Source organism: Notothenia rossii (assembly GCF_949606895.1).
Source record: "Notothenia rossii genome assembly, chromosome: 5".
NCBI lineage: Eukaryota > Metazoa > Chordata > Actinopteri > Perciformes > Nototheniidae > Notothenia > Notothenia rossii.
This window is the reverse complement of record NC_136903.1, coordinates 62,002,241-62,028,556: the sequence shown is the minus strand read 5'-3', so window position 1 is coordinate 62,028,556 and position 26,316 is coordinate 62,002,241. Positions and strand designations below refer to the sequence as shown.

The 26,316-nt window shown below is 40.7% G+C and overlaps 1 protein-coding gene across 4 annotated transcripts in view; it reads left to right on the top strand.

Annotated features, from left to right (window-relative positions):
• Window positions 1–26,316, top strand: part of LOC307039986 (plasma membrane calcium-transporting ATPase 1-like) — a 141,757-nt gene that overhangs the window by 103,305 nt on the left and 12,136 nt on the right. For all 4 annotated transcript variants that reach the window (XM_079682476.1, XM_079682474.1, XM_079682477.1 and 1 more), the window contains 12 exons: window positions 901–1,115; window positions 1,264–1,506; window positions 2,408–2,649; window positions 2,778–3,015; window positions 6,612–6,791; window positions 7,025–7,112; window positions 10,546–10,652; window positions 13,785–13,976; window positions 18,085–18,298; window positions 18,546–18,757; window positions 19,356–19,463; window positions 24,075–24,257. In XM_079682476.1, the coding sequence (XP_079538602.1) occupies window positions 901–1,115; window positions 1,264–1,506; window positions 2,408–2,649; window positions 2,778–3,015; window positions 6,612–6,791; window positions 7,025–7,112; window positions 10,546–10,652; window positions 13,785–13,976; window positions 18,085–18,298; window positions 18,546–18,757; window positions 19,356–19,463; window positions 24,075–24,257 (2,222 nt within the window). The remainder of the gene's footprint in view (window positions 1–900; window positions 1,116–1,263; window positions 1,507–2,407; window positions 2,650–2,777; window positions 3,016–6,611; window positions 6,792–7,024; window positions 7,113–10,545; window positions 10,653–13,784; window positions 13,977–18,084; window positions 18,299–18,545; window positions 18,758–19,355; window positions 19,464–24,074; window positions 24,258–26,316) is intronic.

Genomic DNA, 26,316 nt, shown 5'->3' with positions numbered 1-26,316 from the left:
AGGATAGGCAGTGCACTCAGTGTTATTGGACGGGTGTTTTATTGGGAGCAAGATTCATCCCGGAAGTGAAGGTATTTTCTGTGTCACTTCAATTGACCTTAATACATTGAGGGGCTTTCAGGACAGGATGAAGGGGGCGGGAGGGTGGGGGGCTTCAGATATCAGTTGAACTACAGAAATAGAATCTGGGCCAAAACGCTTCGACAGAAGGTGACTGACGTGAAAGGTGAAGCAAAACAACACGAGCCGTTGATTCCTCTGTTTCACCTGTCCTACCTGATCCGGATGGTGTCGGATGAATATTATAATATAATGATATTTGTTAGGCAGATAATACAGGTATATATTTTTTTATGACGAGTCTTATTGCAAAGATTTCCTGTTAATATTTTTCACCTTTTTATATTGCATCCAGACATCGTAAAATATAAACCAATATTAGTTATTTGGCTTGTTTTCAGAGCTTGATGTTGGATTCAGCACTCAGTCAAGTCAAATATTGAATAATAAACCAACATGATCTTCTGCACATTTTTGCATACCTAATATTTTTGTTGGCCTTAATATTTAGTAATTTTAGAGACAGACCAAAAACATGGAGAGAAAGAGACCACCAAAGTTCACAATCAAAGGGACATTGTGATGATTTTCTGTGAATTACTTATTAATGATTTATTTCAGAACAGTTTCATGGCTTTTCAGCAAACTGTCATTGGCTATATGTCATAGGATTGTCCCTGAATGCACCACGAAATGTTTAAAAAGTGTTTCTACAAAAAAACAATGGTAATTGAATTCTAACCGTATGAGATACAATACTTTGAAACCAGTTGTCCCTTACATAGTAAAAGATTTTCCATGAAAAAGGACTTGTGTTTAAACTCTTCTTCTTGTCACCAGGTCTGATCATGTCGGCTTTGACCGTCATCATCCTCATCCTCTACTTTGTGATCGACACCTTCGCGGTCCAGGGCCAATCCTGGACGTCCGATTGCACCCCCATCTACATCCAGTACTTCGTAAAATTCTTCATCATCGGCGTGACCGTGCTGGTGGTGGCCGTCCCTGAGGGTCTGCCGCTCGCCGTCACCATTTCTCTGGCTTACTCCGTTAAGGTAAGATTATGGGAAATGTAAGATAAATGGATTCAAACCCCCGAAGAATTGTGTAAGTGTAGGATTTGATAACTACAAGTCATGTTGTGTTTAAATAACAAAGTCCAAATGCAAATCTCAGCCTTTAACTTCGCTGTTTTTATTTTAGAAAATGATGAAGGATAACAACCTGGTGCGTCACCTGGACGCCTGTGAGACCATGGGCAACGCTACTGCCATCTGCTCGGACAAAACAGGCACACTGACCATGAACCGCATGACGGTGGTGCAGGCCTACGTCAACGACACGCACTTCAAAACTGTCCCCGAGCCCGATGCCATCAAACCAAAGACTCTGGAAGTTATGGTCAACAGCATCTCCATCAACTCGGCCTACACCACCAAGATCCTGGTGAGACCTTCACTGTCACAGCAACCAACAACCACAACACTAACAAACATGTAACCTTATCCATCAAATCCAGTCTAAAAAAGATACTTGATGCATGTCGTCCCCTCTTTCTCCCCCCTTTCTAATCAACCTGTTCTCTATGTTCAATAAAAACACAATGGTAGAAAAAAAACAGGCCTTATAAGAAGTAAGACATGGACAAAATGGGTTTTAACAATAATCTCAACAAGGTCAAAAGTCGATCTTCATTTGGTAGGATATTTTAAAGATTTCCTTTAATAACCTAAACCTTATCCTCAAAGACCTGGCAGATCAATTTCTTAAGGCTTTACCTTTTAAGTTGGCATGCAAATAGACTCTAAATGTATCCCTTTTTGAATTTTCCCCCAGTTTTTGAGTGGTGGTTAACCATTTATTTAGCATTAAAGACTTGCTTAACTTTACAACCAGTCAACATAAACATGTAAGCTACATTAACAGGGCAAATTCAAATGGTTTCCCTTCAACAGAAAACAGAATAGATTGACTTGGCTTAAAGACATGACAGCTCAACAGTTGATTAGTTTAGTGAGAGCTTTAGTGAACAGTAAATTCATGTGAAATAGCTGCAGCTGATATAATCTGCTCTCTGAAGGTGTTATTAATCAGGAACAGCAACAGTGTTCAGAAGAACCAGAAGCTCTTAGTTCGGGACATTTTGTTTTTTTTAGAGAATTGTAAAAGGATCTGAAAATAAGACAAGTTTTCAGATCCAGGTTAGCTTCTGTTCTCTTCTGACTTAAAACTTGTGGACTAACAACCTTTCAAATCAAACACATCTGTACATGCAGAAGTAGTGTTAATGTTGCCTGATAATGATAAAATTCTAAACATTACACCCAATGCTTTTGTCCCTCCTCAGCCTCCGGAGAAAGAAGGAGGCCTGCCTCGCCACGTTGGCAACAAGACGGAGTGCGCTCTGCTGGGCATGGTGCTGCAGCTCAAGAGGGACTACCAGCCAATCAGAGACGAGGTCCCAGAGGAAAAACTCTACAAGGTTTACACCTTCAACTCCTCCCGCAAGTCCATGAGCACGGTGCTGAAGAACGCTGATGGAGGTTTCCGCATGTACAGCAAAGGGGCGTCGGAGATCGTCCTGAGGAAGTAAGAAAAGAGAACAAATAAACTGAAAATAATTATAATTAGTGATCGTTTTCCCCAGTCTGAGGGAAGAGCTGTCGATCGATGACATTTTACCCTTAATGAGCTCCTCCCTCCCTCTCCTCTCCCAGATGCTCTCGTATTTTGGACACCCAGGGTCAGCCCCGCGTCTTCAAGCCTAAGGACCGTGACGAGATGGTGCGCAAGGTGATTGAGCCAATGGCGTGCGACGGGCTGAGGACCATCTGCGTGGCGTACAGGGACTTCCCCGCCGAGGCCGGAGAGCCCAACTGGGAAAATGAGAACGAAATCCTGAACGAACTCACCTGCATCGTGGTTGTCGGCATCGAGGACCCCGTCAGACCTGAGGTACAGAAGAAACCTCACTCCACCCACGCAGATATCCACCGGAAAAGTAGTTCACACTGACACTGGGTTATGTAAATGTCTGGAGACTAGGGGTATTATTGAAGCGGCTTCAGAAAACATCATATTTCACCATCGGTTCATCTTTAAGTAGTTTTCAGCATCTAGACTTTTGCCTAATTTGAATGGAACTAAGGGAGAGGACTGGATTTTTCGCCACATAACCTGACTTGGTGTGAATGCAGCCTTAGTAGGGATCAGTCCTAAAAAGGCACTATCATGCTTTTTGCGTTTGCCCCTTTCCTGTAGTGTGATATTGTTTTTTTGTGCATGTAAATGTCTGCAAAGGTTCAAATCCCAAGGTTCCCTCCAGAAGGAGCACTGTAACACTTGCGCTTCCATTGGTTAGAGCTCCAGCACATTGTACGTGATAGGCTAAGGGGCGGGACATCTCTAAGTGATTGACTAATCACAACAGAGCTGGCCAGCTAATCAATCAGAGCAGACTGGGCTCTGGTTTCAGACAGAGGGTGAAAAGAGGTGCTGCAGCACAGGCAGTGTGAGAAAATGAAAGAGCTTTTAGGACATTAAAGCATGTAGACATGTCACAGTAGAGGCACTACATACACATATGAACCTGAAGATGAGCATACTCATCCTTAAATAAATGATATAAGGGTTCAAAATAAAGAGGAGCTATGTGTAACTCAGCTCCACTGAAAGAGACAAAAGATCCCTAGAAAACATCATGTTAGATATTTAGGGAGAGCTCTAGAGTCTACATGTATGTCCTTATATAAATATTAGGCTAACCATAAGGTTCTCAAAATCTATCTTTATTTTTGCCCAACACAATCTGATAAATTGGGTCTGAGAAACACTGTACTGTGTATTGGCATTGCAAAATCACCATTGCCTGTCCAGTCTGTGTGAGCTTTTTATGGTCAACAATCAGTGATATATAACGTTTTCTTTTAGCTAGTACTTAAATGACTTTGGTTTAGCTTGAAATGCACACACTGAAGGCATAACGTGGAGTGACTAAGTTGATTTTATTTCTGAAAGAACAGAGGAGAACATGAAGCCAAGAGTGTTACTTCACTGATCTGACTCGCTGCTCATTATATTAGTGTTATAAGGAGAGGGGGAAAGTGTTCTATAGCGCGTCAATGGGGTGAGATAAACAAACCGTTTTCTCCAAACAGAGACACTGAAGGTAGTCGTGGTCAGGTGTGCAAATGCTCTGAAGTGTTAAATGAAGTAATGAAGCTCAGACAACATCAGTGATGCTGCCTGCTGCTTTAATGTCAGAGAACAAAGAACACACGCAGGATGGAAATAACTGGAGCGCAGCAGGAGACAGTCAGCAGATCCACAGTTATCCAAAAACAACATGTGATGCCACCAAATTGATATTTTGGCTATTTAGGCATACACGAATATGTAAACTAAATGAATTTACATATTCATGAAACATTGTACATTTTTCTGTGACCTGAAAGGGTCTACTTCCACTTTCAAACAGTGTAGCAACTGTTCAATTTCCAGAGACAACACACAACAACCATTCAATAAAGCAGCCCGAATCAGCCCCCCTACTTCTTACATTACGATACGATATACTTTATTTTCCAGGTTAGAACATTTGCCTCACTGTGTGAGTGTGACAATTGACCCATCCTAAAGAACCCCCCACCAACCATTGTTTCACCTGGCAGGTTTCTTTCCTGGTGGAGCACATTGAAGATTCAAAGATTCAAAGGCTTTATTGTCTATCTATAGTCATAGTCATATAACAGGCTCCTCCAACAATGCAACATGAATATACATAGGGCACAAAACAATACGAAATAGTGCAATAGAAACAGAAATAAAAATAAAGTATCGCAAGACGATGTTGAGACCAATGTGCAAGTTAATGCAGAAATAAGTAAAGTATATACAGTACATTTGTTGCCCTCCCTGAGGTTTCTTCTATTTCCCCATTAACTGGGGGGTTTCTTTGGAAGTTTTGACTTGTCCAATGTGAGGGTCTATAGAACAGAGGGGGCCGGATTCATATTCATATGTATTCTGTAAAAACTGTAAAGCTCCCTGAGACAAATCTAAAATGTCTGATTGTGCTATATTAATACACTTTGATTGATTGATACATCTAAAATAGAATAAGATCAAATTAAAAGTGAAATAAAATACTGTTAATTGTAAAAACAAATAAAGACATAACCAGATGAATGCCATAAACTAAGGCTGTCACAAAAAAAAGAATGATTCAAATGACCAAGTTTGACCCAGACCCAGTTGGCTACTAAATAATATCATCTGTCAATCATTTCTTTATTACAATACCATACAGGTATCTGTTTTATCTTTTATAAGTCAAAACTAGTATTTTAAACCTGTGATTAATAATGAGTAACCCCTGCACTGAGGTGAATCAAACATATGTGTGTTTGTGCAAGTAACACAGAACTCCTGTTGTTCTCCATCAAATGTCATTTGACCCCCCGCTGAGCAGAGGAGGCTGCTTTCTGATTGTCCACTGACCGTCATGTCACCACAGACTCTTCACAGATGTCTGTCTCTTTTCATTCATTCTGTTATCTGAGATGAATGAGGTCTCTGTTAGGACAAAGAGCAGCCACTGTGCAGAGCCTGTGTGGTTCCACATGTTGCTGTCTGAAAATCTGATTCTAGATCTGTCTTATCATGCAGCACTTCAGTTTAATAAACCAGTCTAAGGAATGCAGTTTTAAGTAGAGATGAAATGCTTTGCAGTCGATCGACTCAAACGTAATGGACAAGTGTGATGGTCGTTAAAAGTAATTTTTTCATCTTCTTAAGTAAGGGGTTTTTCCGGGTCTTTTGTGGTGTTTCATCTTAAAGTGAATGTCCTTGTGTTTTGGCCTGACAAAACAAGACATTTCAAGACATCAGATAAGATAACCCTTCTTTAGTCCCACAACTGGGAGATGTGCTGTGTTACAGCAGCAAAGGGACTACAACAAGCAGGTACAAAGGTACATACAGTATATCATATAATATATAAGTACGCTAAAATTGACATTGAATTTAAATTATTGCACATATACAGTAATGTATAATTTTTTTATGTAATCGTTTATTTGGCAGGGACAATGCACAGTAATGAACACTTAAAACATTAAAATGTATCAAGCGTAACAGTGCCAGATTTAACTTTGAGCTAATTTCCATCCGCAGTTATATTACACAGTGTATTATATTGCACATATGGCACATGAATAAATAAATAAAAGATGCATTAGTATGTGCGGTTTACTGACACCAGTGCTGATGACACAGGCTGACAGCAGCAGAAAGGGAAGATTTCGAGACATTTGGGATTTTCTACACCAAATGATTAATTGAATAATCCAGAAAATAATGGTCAGATTTAGCGATAATACCTATATACAGTCTATGGATAATACAAATAATCGTTAGTTGCAGCACTGGTTTTAAGATGAGGAGCTTTTCTTTAAATAACCTTTAAACAGATGCATGAATCAGGAAGAGAACCGGGCTGTTCCTCTGAACATCTGAGCTCGTTTCACATATCTTCTCTGACACTCTTCCAGGTACCTGATGCTATCGTTAAGTGCCAGCGTGCCGGCATCACTGTGCGAATGGTGACCGGAGACAACATCAACACCGCCCGCGCCATCGCCATCAAGTGTGGCATCCTGCTGCCCGGGGAGGACTTCCTGTGTATGGAGGGCAAAGAGTTCAACCAGCAGATCAGAAACGACCAGGGAGAGGTGAGCCACGTGCATAGATGTTTATGTTTATTATTACTATGTCTTTATCGAACAAGGTCCATGCATAATGATACATTCATCACGAAAAGAGAAAAGATTATCTATGCCAGATTTGTGCCATTAGCTCATTTCCATCTGCAGTCCTACGGCATGTACACACGTAACGATCAAACACTAAAACATTACATTACTCTTGTTGCTGAGAGTCCTATTTTATTGATTTGCATTTCTAGGTGGAACAAGAGCGTCTGGACAAAGTTTGGCCTAAACTGCGCGTGCTGGCTCGTTCCTCACCGACTGACAAACACACTCTGGTCAAAGGTGGGTTCAGTGTTGTAACATGTGTGTTGTTTAGCATGATTTACTGCTACCCACATGCTTATTTGTAGGGTTGGGAGGGTTACTTGAATAATGTAGTCCGTTATAATCACTAATTACATGTAAAAAAAAAAAAGATTCAGTAACCTTTACCTCGATATCAAATTTAAAGCAAATAAATACAAATCGGAAGGCTTTAACTTAAAGTGGAGCTATCATGCTATATTTGAATAATATAGTGTAGGACCATACCTATATAAGGCATATTTATACTTTTTATTTTTCAAAATACCAAACAGATCATGCATTTTAGCCATTCCTCATTTCGCTCAATTTAACACTGTCTTTGCATGGGCTGATTCTGTGAGAACAGCACCATCTACAGGCCTGGCATATGTACTACAGCGTCTCCAGTGCTTTCGAACGGCAATGTCCGTGGCTGTCTCCTCCTGATTGGTGGAATTGGCCCAATAGCCGTAGCCAGGGCCGCCTTAATGCACGGGCTGACCTGGGCTGAAGCCCAGGGGCCTACGGAGATTGGGGGCCTATGATGAGCCAATAAAAATAAAAATATTTTATTTTTTATTTCGGGTGTTTTATTTTAAATAAACAAAGTCTTAGCTTTCATAATATGACACTTTTATTTCCAAAATCACATGATAAATACATTTTTGAAGCTTGTAAAGCAGGGGTGGGGAACCTGCGGCCCCTGGGCCGTATACGGCCCTCGAGACAATTTGGTACGGCCCTCAAGGTAATTTATAAACACACGCAAAAAAGAAAAAAAATTAAGAAATCTAGACCGCAAATACATTTGCGAGCGAGTGCCTGTTTTTTCTGGCCAAGGTCAGGGTCCTTGAACACAACACGAGCCTAACGTGTCATCACGTGGTATATGTCTCGTCTGACAGGGGTGTAGTGCTGACGGAGAGCACGAGAACGCGGCTCCGGCACTTCCAAAAATTGCAGTACCCATAAGGAGCCGTACACATGCCTGTCATACTGATCATACAGACAGTCAATAACGTTGTTGTTATTAGCATCTGGTTAGCTAGCTATGCTAACGAATATAAGAAGCTTTTTCTCCAACCAGTGAGGTAAAGGCACATCTTTACATGATCATTATAGTTCTAAAAAAAATAAGAGAATAAAGTAAACGGACAGTAAAAAAAAAGTTGTTATTAATAAACAAGAATACAGTTTAAAAGGAGTGATTTATAAAATATCCATAAAAAAAAGAAATCTGCTTACAGTTCTGTTTCATATGAATGTTGAGAGATGTATCCATAGATCTCCTAATGTTGCTCTCAAAGTGCACCAGATTGATGCTTTTAACTTCAACATTTAAAAAAAATCTTCCCGGGGGAGCATGCCCCCAGACCCTCCTAGAGGAGGTTAGGTCCCCCCCCCCCCCCACTCAAATCATGTTCACATGGATAGGAAACTAAATACATTTGCACACATCTTGTGTCCATATCTTTCTGTTTTGGTGGTCATGCCACAACCGTGCACGTGAATGCATGCGCGGGTCATGGTAAAATATCTGGATTAAGAGGTTGCTTTTTCTTTGCACAGCATGAAAGAAAGGCGAAATGAATGGGCTGTGATTTTAGTATTTTTAAGCAGAGGTCAATCATTTGTACGGCCCTCGGAGGATGTTGGAAAAAGGTTCCCCACCCCTGTTGTAAAGGGAAGAAGACAGCTCTCCCTCGCCACTCTGCTGTTCCACAGCGCCGCTCCCCCTCCCTCCGCTGAACTTATGAATGTCAGGCATAGTAATCATAGATAACACGGCAGGGTCCGTTACAGTTTGTTTTCATCTAATTTCAAATAAACAAAGTCTTGGCTTTCAGAATATTAAACTTGTTTCTGCAAATTCAGATGATAAATATAACTTTGAAGCTTGTAACGGCATAATTACAAGTGGAGAACAGAGTAATTTAATGTCACAGCAAGCATAACAACAGCCAGTGTTTCTCGTGAGTGTTTTCCCCGGGAAACGAACGCAAAAATACACAAACACAAACACGTATATACACGCACACACACACACGCGAGCTTCCCCCAGACCAGTAATCCAAACTAAAATATCTTCCCTCCATACGTTTTTGATCATTTACTCCGCTAATCAATCAGATCGTTGGATTCCAGAGATTTTTCTCAAAAATGATGACTCCGTAACAGTCAGTGGGCACCACTTAACAGCCAATCAGAATGAGAATATGTTTCACATGTGACTTATTCAAATTGCGAGTGATTGAGTGACAGATGTAGGTTGTTTAGGAGACAATTTCGGAGAAGAAAAGGTTTGAGAGTGGTGCTCGGAAAAGGAAACCTAACACTGATGTCAATTGAGCATGACATTCTTCGTGAGATGGATTTTAAGAACATCATAAAGGCTTTTTCGGAAGCACTGCTAAAGAGGTAAGGCAATGCTGCACTATTCATTGATTCCCAGTAACCTGCAGGTTTAAATGTGTTGTGCATCGTTTTAATTAACTAGGTTTGTGTTAATCCACTGGAGATAATGATCATTCTCATCTACTGATACCTGGCATTGAGGCCATATGTTGCATATATATTGGTGAGTTCCCTGGAACAAAAGTGCATTTTGCATGATAGGTCACCTTTAAGTGTATCATATAAGGCAACAGAAAATGTGAAGAGAAGAAACCAAGATATTTAGTATCAAAAATGTGTCTTCTTAACTCACCCTTAACCCTAAGAATAGTTAAGTTTACAAATGCAGGTTTGGTTTAATACATGAATTGAAACCAAACAAAGGTTGTTTTTTTTCGAATCAGCTGTTCACCTACTGCATTACAAAAAAAAGATATTTAAAATAAAAAACAATAAAGTAGCCTAAATGAAAAACAAAAACGAAATTGAGGCAGTCTCTTGCTTAACAGCTATGATAAATACATCGTTATTGAAAATATACTGTAACACAGTAATCCTGCTAGTAATCCAAATGTACCAGTAAACAGGAATACACTTTTTGATATAACTGTAAGGAAATACAGTTACCTTATTCTATCCTGATTACATAATCCCTTTACATGTAATCTGTTACTCCCCAATGTGTACAAAGTGAGATAATCGTAGTTTCAGTCCATATCTATCATTGGACTACAGTGATATCATTGGATTATTTTTGTGTTTTTAGATATTTTTTTGTTTTATATACATTTAAGAAGGGACAATGCACATTAATAACATGAACACTTCAGTCCATCATGTTAATGTGCCAGATTTAGCCATTCAGGTTGATGGCATTAAAAGCAAACATACAAGAGCAATTAAGGCAAAAACCCATCGGCACAATAAAAACACATCAAACACAAACGCTCTGACAAAAATAGAAATTGTATTTTTTCTTAGTGTCCTTTTTGAAATGTATTACCCTGATTGAAACGGAGAATTGTTTGTGTTGCAGGTATCATCGACAGCACGGTGTTAGAAACCCGACAGGTGGTGGCAGTGACGGGAGACGGCACCAACGACGGCCCCGCCCTCAAGAAAGCTGATGTCGGCTTTGCCATGGTAACCACTTCTTCATGTGTGCCACAGCTCTTCACTCCTCTGCTGCTCCAGTTAGCTCCACGTTATTCTCAATATTGAAAAAATAAATTCATTACATTTTTAAAGTAGCCATGAAAGAAGGTTTTTTCCCAAAACGTCATCCACGATAACTCTTAGTTTAGTGCCATGAAATCATTAGGAGAGCTGTGAAATGGAAAAATAAATCAATAAATACCGAGCCTCGGTGCTCATCAGCACAGCGGGGTCTCACTTTGCTGCCACGTTACTGAGACTGTTCTCCAAAGATCAACTCAGAGAGGGAGAACATTCTCTCTGTTATATTAGTAAATAATATCAGACATTATATCCATCTTGACTGAATATTATCACTGAAGATCTTCACCTAAATCTTTGAAATGCAACTGAGTTTTATCCTATTTAATAATATGCATATATAGCTTTAGGATTAAGCTTTTCCTCTATTCCCGGAGTGGAATGGTTTCCAATCAATCATGTAAAATTGTATTTAAAAAATAAACTTTACAGTAGAACAACATACATTATTATATTTCTTGGAGCCTAACATGGTCTGTAAATAATAATTTATGGCATGCTTTTAGACATGCACTCCACCATCGGACTCTCTGACTGTCCCCTTGACTGGTTCACATCATACCTCACCGGGAGAACAGAGTACGTCTCCTTGGGTGAGGCAGAGTCGGGTACCCACAACGTCACCTGTGGTGTCCCTCAAGGATCAGTTCTCGGCCCCACCCTTTTCACACTCTATATGCTCCCCCTTGGCTCTATCATCAGCCGACATGGAGTATCATTCCATTGTTACGCTGATGACACCCAATTGTACCTCAGGATCAACCCTACCTCCTCTGCAGCCCTGCCTTCACCCACACTCACTACCTGCCTGGAGGAGATACAGGCGTGGATGAAGCTAAACTTCCTGAAACTCAACAGCTCCAAGACCGAAGCTTTTATAGTTGGCACCCCACATCAGGTTCGGTCATCCACCATCACGACCATCACCTTCTCCGGCCAGGACATTACCCTCTCCTCAACAGTCACCAACTTGGGTGTGAAAATGGACGCCCATCTGACCTTTGAGGCCCACATTAAACAGCTGTGCAAAAACTCCTTCTATCACCTCAGGAACATCGCCAAACTCCGCCCCTCACTCACTCTGTTTGACGCGGAAAAGCTAGTCCACGCCTTTGTCTCCTCAAGGCTGGACTACTGCAAAGCACTCCTCATCGGATCCCTAAGAAAAGCATCCAGAGGCTCCAGTACATCCAGAACAGCGCTGCTAGGATCCTGATGAGGGTGCGCAAATATGATCATATCACCCCCATCCTGAAATCACTACACTGGCTCCCCGTGGAATTGAGGATCGAATTCAAGGTCTCCGTCCTCACACACCAGTGTATCTATGGAACAGCCCCTCCATACCTCAAGGAACTCCTCACCCCCCTTACCTCCGTGCGGACCACCCGCTCCAGCAACTCAAACCTCCTCAAACCCCCGAGGACTAAAATCCGTACCATGGGAGACCGGGCCTTCTGCTCGGCTGCCCCCAGTCTGTGGAACGCTCTCCCCGACCACATGAGAGCATCACAGACCGTGGAGGTTTTTTAAAAAGGCCTCAAAACCCACCTCTTCAATAGAGCCTTTCCCTAGACCTTTTATTTATTTATTATCACCCTTTTATCTTATTTTATTCTTTTTACTTATTTATTTTTATTTATTGCTTTTTATTCTTTTTACGATGTTAGCACTTCGGGATTTGAATGCAAATATGAAGTGCTTTATAAATTAAAGCCATTATTATTATTATTATTATTACATTTAAGGGTGTCATTAAAACTGCAAAAACGGGTTTGTGTGCTACAGTATGAAGCTTCCGAAGGTTGTTCACTTGAGTTCAAATATTGTGGAAATAAAGACAAAGACCTTCATTTCAACTTTAAGCAGTAATAAAGGTAAAAAACTAATAAAAATGTACTCAACGCCATAAATGTGAAATGTTAACAGTAAGTTGTATAATCCAAATGATCCTTGGAAAAATAAATCTTAACGGAGAAAATCATAAAAAAAGAATGAAATTGTGTTGGTTTCCAAGCTGACTTCAGAGCTCAAATAGTTGCTCTGAACAAATGCTCAGCTGAGGTTACAGTGGATACTGACACATTAAAATGTGCAGGAGCTGAGTAGCATCAGCTGCCTCCTCTCTGTTGTTATTGTGACCTTTGTTTTGTGAGGAAAGTCATCGGCACGCCAGTGTCCCCTGCAGACTGCTGAGCAGCTGCTCTGCGCTCAGACAACAGCTACTGTTCCTGAACACATCACAGAAGCAGCATGGGGATTTCAACCGCAGACCTTTCAGTGCTAAAGTGTCCCATTTGGAATATTTTCAGTTGACGCCCATTTGTCCCAGTGTAATTATCACCTGTTCTGCTGGAAAGCGGACACGATCCACCTCCTTCGGCAGAGACGCTGAGATTCACAATATGTTTTTTTTATTTGAACACAACATACCTTCTCCTGGTTTAATGTACCAGATGATTGGGTTAAAAAAAATGGTCCCTTCAAGCTTTGTACACTTAAGCTGCATTATCCTTTAAACCAGAGGCCCCCTTGTCAGGTTTTTTTTTTAAAGGACAAACAGGTCAAATGGAGCCTCCAGTAATTTGTTGTTTTCTACATTAAATTGAAACATTATCCACTCTGAAGCCGAGCAGCTGGTGTTTCCCTCTCCTTGCGTATATCAGACTGATATACTGTAAAGGCAAAGAAGAATACTGATGAGTTGGTATTCCTGAGTCATATTAAACTCCATAAAAAAAGAATCTGAAACTCGTGAAATTGTGCGCAAACTAGACCTTATCTTTTAGGTATGAGATGATTACAACATTTTCTTGTGAGCCGTCATCGTATATTGTATACAAGAGTGAAGAGTCATCTTCCCCCCTCAGAACTCACTACTCCTCAGATTTATCTTGCAGAAACTGGCATTGAATGATCGGATCAGATTATACTCTGCAATGGAGCTCTTTATCATATTGTAATATGCTGTAAGCTGTTTTTTTGTCTAAATTAGATAACACAGGATCTGAATTTCCACTTCCTGCTCCTTCTTTTCAGGGAATCGCCGGCACAGATGTGGCAAAGGAGGCGTCTGACATCATCCTGACCGACGACAACTTCTCGAGCATCGTAAAGGCCGTCATGTGGGGAAGAAACGTGTACGACAGCATCTCTAAGTTCCTGCAGTTCCAGCTGACCGTCAACGTGGTGGCCGTGATCGTGGCGTTCACCGGCGCCTGCATCACACAGGTAGGACAGCTGCACACTAATCAGGATAAGAAAATACTCAATTTATCCTCTGAGGGAAATCCTTTTTTAACCCTTACTCCAATTTGAGAATAAGATCAAATAAGATTAAAACATTGACACATTTATGTATACATAAGTGAACATAAAATGTATATTAAACTACAATATTTAACAACAATCAGCATGTAAAAATGTGTTTAATATGCTTTTCAATAATCTAAATAACCAGCCGGTTTAAACAAACAATACATTCCTTCACTGTGTTTGTAAGTGCGGTTCGGTCCCAGCTGTCAACATTGGGGTTATTATGGTAGTCCAAACATCATCATAAAATAATTGAATCATATAAATGTTCATTGAAATTATAGCATTCAACATTATTTCACCCTTTCTGCCTCTTGTTTTAGACTATAGTTGTGACTTCCTACACACAGAGTATAATATCAGTAGGAATACATTGCTAGTGTCTCTACAGTCAGTCACCTGGTTGAGCCAGATTTAGGGATGTACATTAAATGAGAACTTGAAAACAAGGGAAAAAAAGACTGACCGGCTATTTTACAAACGATGGATTGCCACCGCAACAGAATGCAGCCGCAAGTGATGTAACATTTTTACAGCTTGGTGCAATTTGCTCCTTTCTTTTTGTCAAATCGTTATTATCTCTTTGCATCAAAGACACAGTTGGCAGAACAAAGGAAGAGAGGAAGAAAAATGAAATATTCAGATTGTGACCGACGGGGTGCAGAGGCATTCCTTAAAGACGCCCTATTATGTGTCAGGTTCATATTTGTATTTAGTGTCTCTCCTGTGACATGTCTCAATGCTTTAATGTTCAAAAAGCTCTTCATTGTTCTCATACTGCCTGTGCTGCTTCACCTCTTTTCAGCCTCTGTCTGAAACCAGAGCCCAGTCTGCTCTGATTGGTTAGCTGGCCAGCTCTGTTGTGATAGGTCAACCGCTTAGAGATGTCCCTCCCATTTCACATACAATGTGTTGGAGCGCTAGCCAATAGAAGCACGAGTGTTGCAAAGTGATGTCACTATGTTACAGAATTAAACAAAGGAGTCCAATGGAGGTGTCTCGGGTAGGGGGAGAGGGTGTGTGTGAGAGGTTCAAGGTTCTTTATTTTGTCATACTATTATTTTGTGTGTGAGAGAGAAACTACGGCCCAATCCCAAACCACACCCTACTGTACCCCTACACACTCTCCCTCCGTGACGGAGTGAACTCCGTGGAGTGACACATGAGGCTCTCTCCTGTCAGATGGAGGGAGCAAATACAGCGGCAAGCTTTGGGACGGCCTCCCCTCTCTCCGGCAGAAACAGGAAATACCGTAACTGTATGTACTGTAGGCCTAACAACGGTTTCAAATCAGCATCTCTTTGACAAAAAATTTAAATTAATAACTCAAATAAAACTCCAAACATCTTTCATTGTGTTACTTTTTTGTAAAACTCTTTTAGTTTTAAACCTGATGTTTATAAGCTTCTTAGTTTTTGCAACAGTCTGTAAATACACACAACTTTTCTAATAAGATGCACACATTTACCTTTTTCTAGACTAAACACAGGTATGATCCTAAGTTAAAAAAATACGAGGTTATCATGAGGTTGTTAACATCGCACTTTATCAGTGGATGTTTGCTGGAACTACTTGTACACAGCGTGTTTCCTGACGGACACACACAGCGTGACTCCGGTCAGGTAGAGACCGGTCTCAAGTCAACACCGATGCAGACTCGCTGTCTGATGACTTGATAGCCCAGTCCCCCTCCACACCGCTCCACACTCGTTGGTTTGGAACAGCACTTAATTTGGCGGACCCTCCGTGCGAACGCGCATACGGAGGGGTAGGGGGCGGTTTGGGATTGGGCCTACCTCTGGAGGGAACTTTTGGATGTTAGCCTTTGCAGACCATTTACTTGCACAAAAACCTCTAACACTACAGGAAAGTGAAAACCCCCCCAAAAATAATAGGACGTCTTAAAAAAAAAAGTTAAAGGTGAAAATGTAAAAGTGACAGAGATTTAATAAGTGACATAAAATGTCAGTCTGTGTGTTTAATGAACTTTGGTTTCCACCAACACTTTGAAGAGCTAATAGTTTCACTGTGTAACTACATGTGGCTATAAGTGCTTTGTGCATTATACCGTTTTGCAATTAGGCTTATTTGCATAGAAGGGGTTTTTGTGCCAAAGGTGTGCATATTACATGATTTAAATACTGTATGTGCAAATAGGGCAGGAGCATCAAGGATATATTTTGCCCAGCTGTTAGCGAATCCTACCTTCTTTGTAGATGATAAGGGTGGAACATGAACAGGAGCTTTGTCTTGATAGTTATATTACATTTGAACACTTACTCTCGTGTTTGATGCATCTGCTCTTCTGTGGATTTATTTTTGATCAAATCAAAAGTGTTTTACTTTGATGTGACCGTCTGAGCAGCCGTGTCACTTTCTTCTCTCTTTTTTTCATACCGTGTCTCTAATAAGGAAACTGAACACCTGACGCAATGTAAAAAGTAACTTGCGGCTGACTATTAATTGAAAGCCTCACAGCTGGCAGGACAGATAACAAACTCGGCTTCAGAGTAAAGAACACAAAGTAGGCTAAGATACAGCCTGAAACCATGGCAACACGTCACCATCATAATCCTGAAATACAGCGGGGACTCAGCAGGTCTCTGCGCTGTGTTTATTCTCAGTGATCATCCTCTGACATGTTGGCACAGATCATTAAAAGATGGTAAACTGATTTATGTCTTTATTGTATACACAGAGGGACTGCTCTGGGCGTGGGTTTGGTATCACAAGTGGAGGGGGTCCAACTAAATGTGTGTGTGTAAACACTTTCTCCTGTATTTTATATGCATTTGAATCAGCCTTGCAGACAACACTCTAGGATATAATTGGTTGTTATTATTATGGTAGTGTGACAAAATATATAAATGCTATGTAAATCTCTGTATTGTTAATGTACCCACTATACTTAAAGGACAACTGCATTTTAGTTGTGCTGCACGTTTAGAATAAGTTATGCTTTTGAGGTTTTCCCTTCCCTTTGGTGTGTTTTGTATATCGTTTTTTATGCATGTAAATGGTCTGCAAAGGCTAAAATCCCTGTGTACCTTCCAGAGGGAGTTTCTCTGCCACACACTCCCCCCCCCCCCTCCTGGAACCCCTCCATTGGACTCCTTTGTTTACTTCTGTGACATAATGACATCACTATGTCACTCTCTCGCTTCAATTTCAAATCTCTCCAACACATTGTACGTGATTGGCTAAGGGGAGGGACATCTCTAAGCAGTTGACCATCACAACAGAGCAGGCCAGCTAACCAATCAGAGCAGACTGGGCTCTGGTTTCAGACAGAGGGTGAAAAGAGGTGCTGCAGCACAGGCAGTATGAGAACAATAAAGAGCTTTTTGAACATTAAAGCATGGAGACAGGTCACAGTACAGGCAAGAAATACGAATATGAATCTGAAAATGAGTATAATAGGCCCTCTTTAACTAACTTGTACTTGGCCTATTGGTTGAGGCAAATACGTTTTATGAAAAATAGCTAAATTAAAGATGAGCTTTATATTATCATTAGCTGATTCTAGCACAACAAAGGTATCCCTAACCTGACCGAAGTCAAGGTGCATTATGGATAATGTACGTAATGTTGGCAGCAGGTCTGACTTGGAGGAGGAAAGTATAGAATAGAAAAGACTGCATTTCTGATTTTGCTTTATTAATTATGAACGTCCTTTTTAACTGTCTGTTTTGAGAGTGTTACAAATAGGGCTGTAATTACATCCAAACGCTTCTATTAGAGTTTTCTAATAAAGCTTCTTAAATCTGTTGCAATGCTTTTTCTACGCATTTACCTAAAAAAATGGCATAACAAATATTTGTTGTCATTGTTGATACATAAATCTAAATGTTGGTGCTGAAAATTATTGAGGTCAAATATTTGTTGTGAGTTTGGAAATTATGATGAAATCTGTATTTCTCAAAATGTGAAGAGATGGAGTTGTGCTGTTGGTTATTTCCACTATTCCTGTAAATGAAACCCCTGACCTCTCCTCCTCCTCCTCCTCCTCCTCCCCCTCCTGCAGGACTCCCCTCTGAAGGCCGTCCAGATGCTCTGGGTGAACCTCATCATGGACACTCTGGCTTCTCTGGCTCTGGCCACGGAGCCGCCCTGCGAGTCTCTGCTGTTACGTAAACCGTACGGCCGCAACAAGCCTCTGATCTCCAGGACCATGATGAAGAACATCCTGGGCCACGCCGTGTACCAGCTCACCATCATCTTCACCCTGCTCTTCGCCGGTAAGTTAAACAAACCTACCACATTTGAAGGCAAAAATCTTTTTGGTGATTTGAATGATTTGTATATTATTTTATTTACACTGAAAAATCCTTTTCATAATTGCACGTTCTTGAAATCCATCGTGTCCTTCCCATTTTGTAAAATATTTAGCCTGTGGATTTTATTGTTCAGTCTTCAAAAATCTGGATGTGAATAAATGTTGGAAATAAACCATGTATATTAAGATATTTATTTTGTGTTTCTTAGGCGAGACAATCTTCAACATCGATAGCGGACGCAACAGTCCCCTGCACGCGCCGCCCTCGGAGCACTACACCATTGTGTTCAATGTGTTCGTCATGATGCAGCTGTTCAACGAAATCAACGCCAGGAAGATCCACGGAGAGAGGAACGTGTTCGAGGGCATCTACAAGAACCCCATCTTCTGCAGCGTGGTGCTGGGGACCTTCATCCTGCAGGTAACTCCACCACCAACACCAGTGCAGTCATTCAATAACTGCATACTGTTTCTTTTGAGATACATACAGCAGGCTTTTCATTAGAGCATTTATATGAAGGGGTCATTTCTAAGTAATAAGGTCATTGTTTAGTATATGATCTATTAACTGAATTCATGTTGCACCAGATGTGTCACCATATGTTTTAAGTTGTAAGTTTGAAACTCAGGATAGATATTCTTGTTTTTGTTCCGACACGTTTGGTGCAGTCCTTTGTTTCCAACTGAGGAAATACATCTTAAAAAAAGCTCAAAAATAATTCATATAGAAGGCTCAATTATCTCTTAGAGTGTGAGAAAAAGAACAACAATTTGAAGTATAATTGGTAAAAACAAAAATGTAGGCAGTGAATTATTCCTATAATAATTGTGGACATACATAGAGTTCTATGGCAGAGAGGAGCAGATATATTAGACAGTACTTGTTAGTGGATCAATTCATTGTTAGTTTTGGTTTCCATAAAGGATTTTCTGACTATAAGACAAATACAGAAGAGTAATCCTTTAAGACTGAAGCAGCGCTCAGCTCACACGTCCCGTATGTTTCTGTTGCTCCTCAGATCGTCATCGTTCAGTTCGGAGGGAAGCCGTTCTCCTGCACGGCGCTGACCATCGACCAGTGGCTGTGGTGTGTGTTCATCGGAGTCGGAGAGCTGCTGTGGGGACAGGTGAGACCAGAACCACAACCAGAGGATCAGTAAAGTGAATGCGCAGTGGGCAGTTATTTATTGGGAAAGGAACTCCGACCCTGTTGTTGTTCCTTATACAATAATGACCTGGGGCCTCATTTATATCGCCATGCGTAGGATTCACGTGGGAAGGTTGCTTACGTAGTAGAAATCCAAAAAATAGGTACAGATATTTTCCGACATTTTCCGATTCACCAAACATTGCGTACCGGCAAGGAAAGTGCGTACGGCACTTCCTACGCCGGTTTCCCTTTATAAATCAAAATCGACTCGAAATGCGGTGCAGGTTTTGAGGGCTTCACGTAACGCCCATATTTGCCTATAAATAGTCAAAGAAACGCCCTTTCATTCATTCATTTTGACTGACTGCATGAAGAAGATCGCAGGAAATGACGACAGAACAGCTAAAAAAGACGTCTCACACCGTGTCAGATTTTTGTTATTTTTGGGGAGGTCGAGATAAATCATATTGTTTGGTGGATGCAGCATGGAGGTCGGATCGTCACCAAAGTAAATAAATAAGTGGTCCGAAAAAGGTTAATGACAAAATAAATACACATAGCCTTCCTCAGACAGTGTGTTTGCACCGGGGAGAGGAGACCCCCCCTTGATGAGAAACTGTAAGAAATGATCGGGGAATCCTCCGGAGTGGAGTCATGACGACTGAATCTGAATTTTTTTTTTGTATTTGGTGGTTTGTGTCCCAGCTGTCAATCAGCTGTGCGCAGCGTCTCCGCCGCTGTAGCCTGTGCATCTCAACAACCCCCACCCCCCAGTTAAAGGAAATACAACTACCGTAATGTGTTGCGTAATATCAGCTGTACAATTTACCACATCTTAGTTTCCATACCTCCTGTGTTTTACGAGCGACTTATCAAGTCTTAGCAAGCGGCATAAAACACGACAGTAACAAAAAAAAACATGATAGTATATAAAACCATGCTCGTATCTACAACCTATAGAAATGCAAAACGGCGTCAGTTTAGACGTAATTCTGTCCTCCTGCTTAACGCATCATTTATGAGAAAACATTTCATAACATTAGCACAACATATTCGAGGTGGTTTTAAATAACATATCCGTATTTATTTATTTCTCCAAGTTATGTTTTTGTGTGCACTGAGGAGTCTCAAACAGGCGTTTGTTAAATCATTTTAAGATTGGCTTTAAACAATTTGTGAAAATGAATTCTTCATATATGATAAATGAGAGGTAACATTTTATTTATGGTATTATTTCCACATATTTCCCTCCATTCTTCCTTCTGCCAACGGTGTCGCAGTTTCTCGTCTCTCCCGTTTTTGTGCTTAATGCGTACGTATGGGTTAGAGTTTGCGTGGAGGACCGCACGTTTCCCTGTCAAGTTAGTATTTTATAAATCGCAAACATTGCGTAGAAACTGGCGTACGCCATTTTTTGAACGTACAGGACTGTCTCAGAAAATTAGAATATTGTGATAAAGTTCTTTATTTTCTGTAATGCAATTAAAAAAACAAAAATGTCATACATTCTGGATTCATTACAAATCAACTGAAATATTGCAAGCCTTTTATTATTTTAATATTGCTGATTATGGCATACAGCTTAAGAAAACTCAAAAATCCTATCTAAAAAAATTAGAATAGTTCCTCAGACCAAGTAAAAAAAAAAGATTTATAACAGCAAAACACAATCAAACATTTGAAAATGTCCATTAATGCACTCAGTACTTGGTTGGGAATCCTTTTGCACGGATTACTGCATCAATGCGGCGTGGCATGGAGGCAATCAGCCTGTGGCATTGCTGAGGTGTTATGGATGCCCAGGATGCTTCAATAGCGGCCTTTAGCTCATTAGCATTGTTGGGTCTGGTGTCTTTCAGCTTCTTCTTCACAATACCCCACATATTCTCTATGGGGTTCAGGTCAGGGGAATTTGCAGGCCAATCGAGGACAGTAATGCCATGGTCAGTACACCAGTTACTGGTGGTTTTGGCACTGTGGGCAGGTGCCAGATCATGCTGGAAAATGAATTCCTCATCTCCATAGAGCTTTTCAGCAGACGGAAGCATGTAGTGCTCTAAAATCTCTTGGTACACAGCTGCATTTACTCTGGGCTTGATGAAACACAGTGGACCAACACCAGCAGCTGACATGGCTCCCCAAACCATCGCTGACTGTGGGAACTTCACACTGGATTTCAAGCAACTTGGATTTTGCTCCTCTCCAGCCTTTCTCCAGACTCTGGCGCCTTGACTTCCAAATGAAATACAAAACTTGCTTTCGTCTGAAAAGAGGACTTTGGACCACTGTGCAACTGTCCAGTGCTTCTTTTCCTTAGCCCAAGTCAGACGCCTCTTCCGTTGTCTTGAGTTCAGAAGTGGCTTGACCATGGGAATACGGCTATTGTAGCCCGTTTCCCGGACACGTCTGTGAACAGTGACTTTTGATACCTGGACTCCAGCTTCAGTCCACTGTCTTTGAAGCTCCCCCAAATTCTGGAAGCGACTCTTCTTCACAATGCTGTTAAGGCTGCGGTCATCTCTCTTGGTTTTGCAGCGTTTCCTGCCACATTTCCACCTTCCAACAGACTTTTTGTGGATGTGCTTTGAAACTGCACTCTGTGAACAGCTTGCTCTTTGAGAAATTTCTTTTTGTGTCTTACCCTCCTGATGGAGGGTGTCAATGACGGTCCTCTGGACAGCAGTCAGATCAGCAGTCTTCCCCATACTTGTGATTTAGTTTACTGAACCAAGCTGAGTGTTTTTCAAGGCTCAGGAAACCCTTGCAGGTGTTTCGAGTTAATTAGACGATTCAAGTGATTCGTTGAACACCCTACTAGTATACTTTTTCATGATATTCTAATATTTAGAGATAGGATATTTGAGTTTTCTTAAGCTGTATGCCATAATCAGCAATATTAAAATAATAAAAGGCTTGCAATATTTCAGTTGATTTGTAATGAATCCAGAATGTATGACATTTTTGTTTTTTTAAATTGCATTACAGAAAATAAAGAACTTTATCACAATATTCTAATTTTCTGAGACAGTCCTGTATATCCCTTTATAAATGAGGCCCCTGCTCATTGCCAATGGTCCCGCTTATTACACTGTTAATTACAGCATAAATCAATCATTTATTTAAATACGAGTTTATTTATTTTTTAAATGATTGTATATCTTCTCCTAAGACAAAAAAACGGTCTCTTCAGCTGCGTATCAACGGCTGAACTGCAGCAATGTCAACGTAAAGTCAAGGACGGCAGCACTGTTCCAGGTTTTCTTGTGTTTTGGCTTTCCACAAATATAGAAATGAAAACAAATAGACTACTGATTGTCCAAATTGAAATATCAGAATCGATTTTTCAACTAGGTGGTGTTACAGATTGATTGCATGGGCTCCCACAAAAAAAGCAATGAGATATTTCAATTCGATTTTGAATTATTGCAAAAAAAATAAGCTCTTTGGCAACTTAGTTTTTTTTTTAAACGTTTTGTTCAGCAGTAGGATCATCTCCACGTATTCACACCACTTTTATGATTTTAAGCGTATATGCAATCGCCAGGAATAAAAAAACATAAAGCTGAAAACAAGCTACAGCACGATCACAAACTTCACATCACCACCGCTAAGCTAAAGGTGGCTAATGTTTTATATTTAAATATTTTAAGTTGTAGAACAAACGCATAAATCTCTTTAGCCTTTGTTCACAACAAACCTTACTTCAGGCGTCTAACCAAAACCGCAGTCAAAAACCGATTCACCTGAGGGAACCAGAAATGGTCAAATGCTAACTCATTTCCAGGTTTTAGGACTCATTCCTGCACTGTTCTGTGGGAAATTAGCTTAACTTAAGAATAAGCTACATTTACTGAGAGGAAGATGAAGAGGTGGATATTTGAGGTCTGTCACACTTCTTGCTGCTGCAGCGTTGCCATCCCAACCATCGCCATGGTAATGAGCGCGGCACATGAAAGCAGCGCCTGTTTACGAGCGCCGAGGGAAAACAAACCCAGCGTGTCAGTCCCTCTGTGGATACACACAGGCTTAGAAAGCATACATTGAGCAGAAAGGAACTAAAGTTGAGTCGCAGGAAGCCTGGTGGGTTCAGTTGGGGGGCAAAGAACAGAGAGGCGGGAAGATGCTGACAGAAACACGCTGATCTGAGGCTGTGATTTATTTTAGACCACTTTGGTTTCTAGCAGAAGGAAAGTGACAGACGTAAAAATGTGCAGCTGCAGCAGGAGGCTGGGTGTGACTCTCCTTTCTTTTTTTATTTGAACAATGAACAAGGAATAATCAGAGCAACAATACACGTTACACAATGTGATGTACAGAGACAAAGTGTACAAAGATATCCTGATTTATAATCCCTTAATGAGTCAAAAAAACTTGATCCTTCATTAAGCCATAATGCACTTGTTAGCATCACTTTGGTAAAACAACAAAATGTTCAAACTCCACACTCGTTTATTCGTAGGTTCTTTATTATAACTGTATATTCCTAAATCTTTCAAAGGCTGAGTGGGACTTAAATACTATTAAAATGACAGTTGTTTTTTTTAAATCAGCGGAGGCGGTTTTAAAAAATGACGTTTTATTTTTTCAGCTGATCTCTGCCATCCCCACTCACCATCTGAAGTTCCTGATGGAGGCGGGGCACGGCACAACGAAGGAGGAGATCAAGGATGAGGAGATGACGGAGGGAGCGGACGAGATCGACCACGCTGAGATGGAGCTGCGGAGAGGCCAGATCCTGTGGTTCAGAGGGCTGAACCGCATCCAGACACAGGTACGACCCCCCCCCCCTACAGGCGCACCGGCAGTCTAAGTTTTTTCCCATGTCAAGTTTCCAAGGCGGGGACTCGGCTGTCAAAGGAGCTGCAGAAGGCATCAGTTGCCATGGCTATGCAGGAGGCTCTTGAAGAAAAAATCTGATTTTTGTTGACTTATTTTGTTTAATTGATTTCTTTGTTTTCGTGTTGGTGAATTGTTGTTTAAACCTGAAAAGCTTTTCAGGTAAAATTCTGACAGCTGTCGTCTTTAAAAACAAACCTCCTCCTCCTGTTCTTCGCCCTTCCAAAATCAAACAGAAGTCAGATGCATCAAATGGAGGTAGAGTAATCTGTTTCATGAAGACAGTGAGGAATATTTATTTCACATTTCTAAGAGCTGGAGTCGGCAGTAAGAAGCTTGTTTAGCTCATCTTAAATGTGTGTTATTGTGTACTTGTAGTTGCAGAAACAGTAGAACACAAGGTATTGTAACACATATAATGTTAATAATGTAAACATAGATATTTTTGGGATTTATTACTGTTACGTCCCCCTCTAGGGTAGAGGAAAACAACATACACCAGATTGGAATTTGTAATAATTATAAGTAGTTTTATTATATAACAGGGTGAAAAAAAATGGAAGGCACGCAGCCTGAACAAACAAAAGGAGGACTCTAACAAAGGGAGCCTGTTTACATACAAAGAAATAGATAATAACGAACTAAATAGCAACTAAAACCCTCACTGTCAAAGTGGTACAGTCTAAATACAGGAAGCTGTAAGAAAACACAGCTGAGTCAGAGTACAACAGTCACATAACACTAAACTAATCGAGACACATCTAATCACAATAATACTGATCAACACGGACCACACAAGTTAACCTACTGTTTAACAAATTCGCACACAAACTAGCAACTAGCGAGAGGCATCCGCTCACACAGTAGAGCCTGCAGAGTGATCTTCAGTCACAGGCTTTGAAGGCATCTCCAGCAGGTGCGTGATGGCTGTGTGCTGCGATTGGAGTGCGTCGGGCCCGGCGTGCTCCAATCCCAATCTTCGGAAGGCGGACCAGGAGATGGCAGCCAATGACGTGAGGGCACCCGCACAGGTTATTTACATATAAGACAGAAGACGAGCAGAAAGGCAGCAGCCGTAACAATTACAAACTCAAAAACAAGCAGATAATAGTTCCTGCAAATCGTGGAAACTATCAACTGTAATCTTGAACAAAAACTCATGAGGTCAAAGTTAGAACAAAATATAATTTTTGGATTTGAATCTTCAGCCCATATGATCACATGTGAGGACGCCTCACTGCCAACAAGCTGCTTGGACTTTAATGTGTCCTTTACTTTAGGCAAATTAAAATGTATCGTGAGTGCAGAAAAAATGAGCCAAAAACAAATGTCATATTCATATTAGCTGAATGATAAAATGATTGTAGCACTTCCACTGTGTTTTTTCTACCTAAGCTTTTGCAGCCAAGACACACAGCAAGTCATTCACAGACAGAATCAGAAACAGACACCTCTAAAAAATAAAATAAAAAACGGAATTCATTGAAAGAGACAAGGCTTTAAAGTTGAATTTGGCTTTCAGTCAACTGCATGTTTAAGGTGCAAAAGTACTACACAGAAATCTTCCCTAGTTCCTCATTTCCTCATTATGTAACTAAATATTTAACATTCCTTAGATCTGCTCTATGAACAGTCTTTGTTTCAGCTTTTTGAAACATTTCTAAAGAAGAAAGATGAGGTGGAGTTCTCCTTCGAAGCACCAGCCATTTTGTTAGCGTAGCACACAGTGATGGGTCTGATGACACTGTCCTGTCATGGGCACAATCGTAAATGTAATTTGAAGGTGGAATGAGCAGTGTGTCAGTGCAGAGTATCGTCTGATTGCACAATAGTTTTCCTAGGATTATGAAGGAAAAAAACATCAATCTTTATTCTTTACGCATAAACCACACTAAGCAGGGTATACAATGTCTCCCCTCACAGCTTATGCAACTGCAAACCAGAGGCTGAGGGAGAATGAACACTTGATGCATCTTAAATGCTTAGTGTAGTGA